This window comes from Frieseomelitta varia, unplaced genomic scaffold, assembly GCF_011392965.1.
Source record: "Frieseomelitta varia isolate USP_RPSP 00005682 unplaced genomic scaffold, Fvar_1.2 scaffold_331, whole genome shotgun sequence".
In the NCBI taxonomy this organism is placed as follows: domain Eukaryota; kingdom Metazoa; phylum Arthropoda; class Insecta; order Hymenoptera; family Apidae; genus Frieseomelitta; species Frieseomelitta varia.
The window spans coordinates 566,061-574,020 of NW_025110070.1; the positions used below are offsets into that span (position 1 = coordinate 566,061).

The 7,960-nt window shown below is 26.5% G+C and overlaps 1 protein-coding gene across 1 annotated transcript in view; it reads right to left on the reverse strand.

Moving 5' to 3' along the window:
- The window catches only part of LOC122530162 (putative aminopeptidase-2), a 38,853-nt gene that overhangs the window by 19,774 nt on the left and 11,119 nt on the right, over positions 1 to 7,960 (reverse strand). The window contains exons 10-16 of the mRNA XM_043656874.1: positions 7,445 to 7,612; positions 6,719 to 6,871; positions 5,156 to 5,779; positions 4,297 to 4,455; positions 3,081 to 3,546; positions 1,450 to 1,688; positions 201 to 556 (exon numbers count right to left, since the gene is read on the reverse strand). Of these exons, the coding sequence (XP_043512809.1) occupies positions 201 to 556; positions 1,450 to 1,688; positions 3,081 to 3,546; positions 4,297 to 4,455; positions 5,156 to 5,779; positions 6,719 to 6,871; positions 7,445 to 7,612 (2,165 nt within the window). The remainder of the gene's footprint in view (positions 1 to 200; positions 557 to 1,449; positions 1,689 to 3,080; positions 3,547 to 4,296; positions 4,456 to 5,155; positions 5,780 to 6,718; positions 6,872 to 7,444; positions 7,613 to 7,960) is intronic.

The window sequence follows — 7,960 nt, forward strand, 5'->3', positions numbered from 1 at the left end:
CAGATGAGAGAGAAGAAATATCAAGCGAACTTTGGAATTTATTTCAATTTCGCTCTAATTAAAGAAATCAAAGAGAAAATCGCAAATAAGATGTTGCGTTGTCTCTTAATGAGTTAAGCGGGAATTTTTATAAAAATTCATTTTTATTCATTTTTATAAAAATTCATTCGTGAAAATAGAATGTTCAGTACAGTATTTACCTGCTTGTCGAACGTTTAGCAAGTAGAGATCGCTCGTTGGTAACGTGATGCGGATTTCTCTCTGATCACGTTTGAACCAGTGTTTCGTCTTCGTATCAGAGAAGTTTGATTCGTTCAAATTGGTCCAAGTGATCGGTATGTGCCAACTTTCGGTCGACGAGTCTTCTGGATCCAAGAAGAATCTTTGTTGAGACAACACTAGATGATTACCATTTTGAATAGCTTGAACGACAGGATAACCGGACTGTATGGTCCAACTGTTCATAATGTCGGGGATCGAGTTTTTGATTTCTTCGTCCTCGATTTTTTCGCTGATCGCGTCGAAGAGATCTTCCGGCGTGGCCACGTCGTATTTTCTAAAACAATTCAGTACAAACTGTTCAGAGGATAGCTCTCTCGTCGTGTGAAGATTCTGCGTTGAAATAAGCAAGAAATATAAAAATAATAATATTATAATATTATAATAATATATAATAATATATAATAACTAACTATATACTTAATATATAATATTATAATATTATAATAATATATAATAATATATAATAACTAACTATATACTTAATATATAATAATATATAATAATTACAATTACAATATTAACTATAATAACAAAAAAATATAATATAGATATAATAATAAAAATATAAATATAAATATAATAATAAAAAAAAAATAATAATATTAATTATAATAATAAATCGTATTAGAATAAGTATAAAAAACATATGCTCTCCTTTTTTTATAATAGAAAATAAATGTAATTAAACATAATTGCATTTTCAGCGTTATATTTGACGATTTTTCGAGATATCTATAATAATTTATAGATAGCGTTGAAGTAACTGTGACAACTGATATTACGTGGAAGATAAGTATAAAAAAGTTAATCAGTCTATCGTATCGCATTTTAAATGCAGCGAAATTTTACTATCGTTCTTACAAATCTGTCTGTACGAGAGAATGTTTGATGAATGAATAAGTCTGACCAAAGCGTCTGATTCTACTTGGGATTTGCGCTAGCGTTTCTCAAAGGAACTGCAAGTGATACTTTTGAAATTTTTGATCGTTATTTACAATCTCATTGTTAATTAACACTTGATGAATGTATTACTTGTTAAGTTTATCATATTACTTGTTGAAAATTCGATTTGCTCGAATTTGGCTCGACACAGAACTTCGAGGGAGTTACGAAAGCACAAAAATACATACGAGTTTATTTGTTGCTTGCCATTAGTCCAAATCTTACCGTTTACGTAGATAAATCTCGAGAGCCTCGTGGAACGATTTGGTACCCAACATGTTCTCCATCATTCTTATCACACTGGCAGCTTTACCGTAAGATATCGTGTCGAATATCCCTCTGATTTGCGTTGGACTCCAGACGTCGTGGGTCATAGGATGAGTGGATGCTGAACTGTCTACCTCGAGAGCCGAATGGACCTGTTCCACGACGAACTGACCCTCCACTGACCATTTAGTATTCTCCTAATAGATACAACGACACGTAGTCACTAAGTCTTTGACAAATTTAAATTAATTAATTTTATTTCATCGATACTCGATTAAAATCAATCGTAATAAAAAAATATAATATAGATATAATAATAAAAATATAAATATAATAATATGAATAAAAATATAAATATAAATATAATAATATATAATATATATTATAAAAATATAATATAAATATAATAATATATAATATATATATTATAAAAATATAATATAGATATAATAATAAAAATATAAATATAAATATAATAATATATAATATATATTATAAAAATATAATATAAATATAATAATATATAATATATATATTGTAAAAATATAATATAGATATAATAATAAAAATATAAATATAATAGTATATAATATATCGAGTAATAATCATGCGTTATTAAAATGATAGTACGAACTAAATTAAGGGGGCAGGACAGTTTAGATCCTAAAAATTACGAATACTTTGGAGGGCTAAAAAAGAAAAGTACATATTTGATTGACATGAGCTTTTGTGGTTTATTTTGACACATTATGAACTATAAGAAGCAACATTAAAAGAGAAAAAAGAAGGGCTCTTATTTAACTTTTTGACGATATCCTATTACGTAACTTTTTCTTAGATTGTCTATCGGTGTGCATGATTCCAGCCAAACAGGATCAGTTTATCAACAAAAAGGCAAGAAAAGTTCAAAAATAAACAATATTCTCTAGGGACTGACGATCCAACATTTTCATTTTTGTGAAAATTATGAAAATAGCAGCTATTTGTTTCTGACGTATCGAATTTATGCCAAAAATCTCTACAGTTTTTTGTTTATATTTTTCGAAATTGTTAAAAATTAGAAAATTCTCTATCGTCAATTCGTAGTAAATGTTACACTAAAGATACGTACCAAGTTTCACAGTAATCGATTGGTTAGATACCGAGATATCTTGCACACAGTTTCTAAAAACTTAGTTTCGAGAAAAACTGCGTTTGAAGTTTCAGATCGTCATTTTTCATATGTATCATTTACCTACTTTTTTTACTTGTATATCGCGGCTCACAGTTCTTACAATTCACAACTAAATTGAACCCAAGCCCCCTAATATTCGATTCACCAAAAGTAATTTTTTGAATCACACGATTTACACTTTAATAATAAAAGCTTAAAATTGTAAACAGTGATAGAAATTCAATTATTCTGTATCCGTGGCGGAATTATTATTATTATACCCCAAAATAAGTCGTTTCAAAGACTAGGACCTTTTCTATCTTATTTTTAAGACTTCAACCTACTATTTGAAACAAAACAAAATCGATTTTGTGAAATTTTCAAACTGTCCTGACCCTTTAATAAGTTGACTTGGCACAGAGAAACACGTACTTACAGGATGCATTGCAAAATATTGGAAGTATCTCGCGAATCCTTCGTTCAACCATAGATACTTCCACCATTTTGGGCTGACGAGGTTTCCAAACCATTGGTGAGCGATTTCGTGCGCTATCACGTTCGCTATACTCTGTTTCGAGGCTGCGGTCGACAGTTCTCTATCAAATAGCAGGTTTCTCTCCTTGTAAGTCAACAGACCCCAATTCTCCATTGCGCCTGACACAAAGTCGGGCAACGCGACCATGTCCAGTTTAGGTAATTGATAAGGAATGTGCAGTATTCCCTCGAAATAGCTGACGAGCGGTTTCATAATGGACAGAGCGAATTTCCCGTTTTCTATTGCGTTCTGCCTTACCAATACTTCATAGATTCCTTCCTTCACCGAGGTAAAATCAGAGATTACCAAAGCGACCAAGTACGTCGACATTTTCGGAGTTTCCTCGAAGGTGATACTCCTTGTATTCCTACAAAATTCGATCAAGTGACTAACTTCGTCTTCGATCGTTATGGGCGTTATTCGTTCGACATTTTGAAATTATTTATCTTTAAACGTTATTGTCGAAGAAATTTATTTTTTATGAGTAATTAAGTATCTAAATTAAAGTAATATGCCCTTCCATTTAGATTTTAAAGTAATATTTAATAAGTAATTAAATATTTAAATTAAAGTAATATGCCCTTTCATTTAGACTTTAAAGTAATATTTAATAAGTAATTAAGTATCTAAAATAATATGCCCTTTCATTTAGACTTTAAAGTAATATTTAATAAGTAATTAAATATTTAAATTAAAGTACTATACACTTCCATTTAGACTTTAAAGTAATATTTAATAAGTTATTAAATATTTAAATTAAGATAATATGCCCTTCCATTTAGACTTTAAAGTAATATTTAATAAATAATTAAGTATCTAAATTAAAATAATATGCCCTTCCATTTAGACTTTAAAGTAATATTTAATAAATAATTAAGTATCTAAATTAAAATAATATGCTCTTCCATTTAGACTTTAAAGTAATTAAATATCTAAATTAAAGTAATATTTAATTAATATTGGTATTTAGTATTAATTAATATTTAATTTAATTTCAAATAATAAATATGTAATATTTAATATTTAATTCAATTTCATTGCTCAATCAACACTGTGTTTGTTAGAAATGCAAATGGGCAATGAGTTTATGTGAAATAAATATTTTATATTTACGCACTTATTTGAAGAGGAAGATTTGATTGGCATGTTGCTGGTGGCATTATATTCCTGCGGTATTAGGACATTCATTGTGAAATTTGCTTTGATTGCTGGCTCATCGAAACACGGGAACATTTTTCGAGCACCAACTGGTTCCATGTGCGTAGCAGCTAACCATCTGTGAAATAAACATATTATGTTATGTATTAATATTTAATATTATATTTTGTAATACAATTAATTTGTATATTAATTAATTAAATGTATTAATATTTGATATTGTATTATGTAATATAATATTAAATATTAATACATATTAATGTTAATATATTTAATATAATGTTTAATATAATATAATATAATATAAATTTAATATAATGTTTAATATAATATAATTAATATATTTAATATTAATGTTAATATTAAATATACATATTAATTTATGTATTAATTAATTATATTTAATACTACGTATCAATATTAAATTTACATATTAATTTGATTCAAGTGTATTAACTACCAAGGTAATCAAAATGACTAGTTTATCATTTTTATACACTTGTAGTATATGTATTAGAGTATTTTAAATGATTTTTAAAGACACGCTTCTTTCAATTTTTTAATAACACATTCGATTCCGATTATTTTATTCCGATATAAACGTTTGATCAAATTACTCCTTTAATCCTCAAATATATATATTTTCATCGTGAATAAGTTTTCGATCTTTAAAAATATTTGTTAGGAATGAAATGAAATAAAAATAATAACAGAGTAATAAAATAAAAACAAAAAGCTTCTAAAGAGTAAATAGAATAACCAATAAAGTAAAATGAAAACTCGTTGTAACTGTGAAAGAAAATAAATTGATCCCTTACCTTTTCTTGCCATTGTTATCGATGTACCAGCTTCTATAAAGTCCGCGCATTTCTTCTTCGTTCATATGCCCCGTGAATTCTATCGAGATGGACAGTCTCTGTCCGACTTGTACCTCCTCGGAAAGATGGATTACCAGAAAGTCATACTTCTCGTGGATATTAGTTTCCGCTATGGGAATCACCTTATCGTTTGCGTACAAACGAATATTCTGGTGGATCAGGTCCACCGAGTGCAAAGTGATAGTCTTCGTTCTACTCATGACGATCGCGTCGATATCCACCGATCCTGTGAACGTAAAGTTGTCGAGTTCGGTCAGGTTCGTGTTTATCGAAATGTTGTACGAGTTCGGAGTTATGCTCGTCGGCAAACGATAACTTATGGTGTTGTTCAGTTGTTCGTTGTTGAAATCATTTACCCACGACGTAATTGCTTTCGTGTGTCTTTTCAACCACTGCAACTCGTATCTCGCCAGTTCCAACGAACTGTTCAACGAGTCCGCGATATCCTTAAACTCGGTCTTACGATTTTTGATCAGACTGTCGTATTTGTCTACCAAACTCACGGTGGAGAAACGTCTCGAAGCTGACGACAGGATGCTGGAAATTGTCCCGGTTCCGTTGTAACTAAAACAGACGTTTCGTTCTATAATATGAATTTTGTTTATTATTACTTTCTTTATATATTATTACTTTTAATTTTACTCTTATTTTTATTTATTATTATATTTTATATATTATTATTTTTAATTTTATTCTTATTTATATTTATTATTGTTTCATATTTATTTTATTTTATTATTATTTTCTTTATATATTATTATTTTTAATTTTATTCTTATTTTTATTTATTATTATATTTTATATATTATTATTTTTAATTTTATTCTTATTTATATTTATTATTGTTTCATATTAATTTTATTTTATTATTATTTTCTTTATATATTATTATTTTTAATTTTATTCTTATTTTTATTTATTATTATATTTTATATACTATTATGTTTAATTTTATTCTTATTTATATTTATGACTGTTTAATATTAATTTTATTTTATTATTATTTTCTTTATATATTATTACTTTCAATTTTATTCTTATTTTTATTTGTTATTATATTTTATATATTATTATTTTTAATTTTATACTTATTTATATTTATTATTGTTTCACATTAATTTTATTATTATTTTTATTTTATCATTACTTTTTTCATATATCATTATTTTTAATTTCATTCTTATTTTTATTTATTATTATTTCATATTAATTTTATTTATTATTATTTTTACTTTATCATTATTTTTTTCATATATCATTATTTTTAATTTCATTCTTATTTTTATTTATTGTTATTTCATATTAATTTTATTTATTATTATTTTTATTTTATCACTATTTTTTTCGTATATCATTATTCCTAATTTTATTATTATTTCATATTAATTTTATTTATTATTTTTTATTATACTGATACACTGACTGTAATAATAAGCAAAGAGCTTTATTTATTTTAAATAAATAAGAAGTGTAAAACGACGAATGTTCTTTCCATAGACTTACAATTTCACCATTTCAGCGTGATACTTGGCGACGAAATCCAGCACAAACTCTGCGCCGAATATATTGGAACCATAAACCGCAGAGAATACAGCAGTATGGTCTTGCAGTCGAATTCTATTTTCTTCGAAATTTTTGAGCGCGTTTAACAGGTGTCTGTAAAAATGATACAGCAAAATTGTAAATTATAAATAATATTCATGTCTAACAAACGAACTGCCGATGTTTATTGGTTTATGTGAAATTTATATATCGAAATATGTAAACATGCACATTGTACGTAGAAAAATATAATAAAAAATTAATATAATATAAATATTATACATATACTACATAAAATATATATAAATATATGTTTATAATAATTAAAATAATATAAAAAAATAAATATATATAGAATATTAATTAAAATATATATAAAATATATATAAAATATATATTATAAGTATAATAAATAATATAATAAAATATTCGAAAGTTATAAAATATTCAAAAGTATCGTCGTTTGTGCTAAGATATGTAGTGGATGAAAAAAAAAATTTCAGTTCCAAGTTCTGCTTTTTTAGTCCTTTACTGTCCTCGATATTAATTTTCCTATCTCAAATATTTTAAATATTTGTAACATAATAACCAATTCTTATTTTCTCGTTTGCGTCTCTGTAACACTATTATTTAATTCTCATAAACATCGATAGTCTGGAAATGACAAGTACGAAGAGAATGACTGACCTTTCTAAGAGAGTTTTATTCGGTGTACAACCGAGTGCCTCTAGTATGACCACTTGTTCAGTCGCGGAGTTCGATTTGTAATATTCACGCCATAAGAACTCCCAGTCTTCTTTCGTTCCATATCTCACTCCCATGCAATATGCGACGGGTCGTTGGTTCGGTTTAATTCTGAAACATAAAATGGCCAAAGTTTGGTCATTTAGATTTTTGTTATTTCTATCGTCGCAGATGGAATATTGTACGTTCCATTTGTGAAACAATTTTCTCGTTAAGATTTCAGAAAAAAGTTGAAAACTCCTTTCAAAATCATGTGCTAAGTTGCGATGGAGAAGTATGAATTCAGATACTCAGAGGTGAGTGGTTAAAAATTAATATAAAAAGGGCAATTCATTTAATATTATTATTACACATTAATACTTGAGGATTGTATCATAATTATATATATATATATATATATATATATATATATATATATATATATATATATTATATATATTATATATATATATATATATA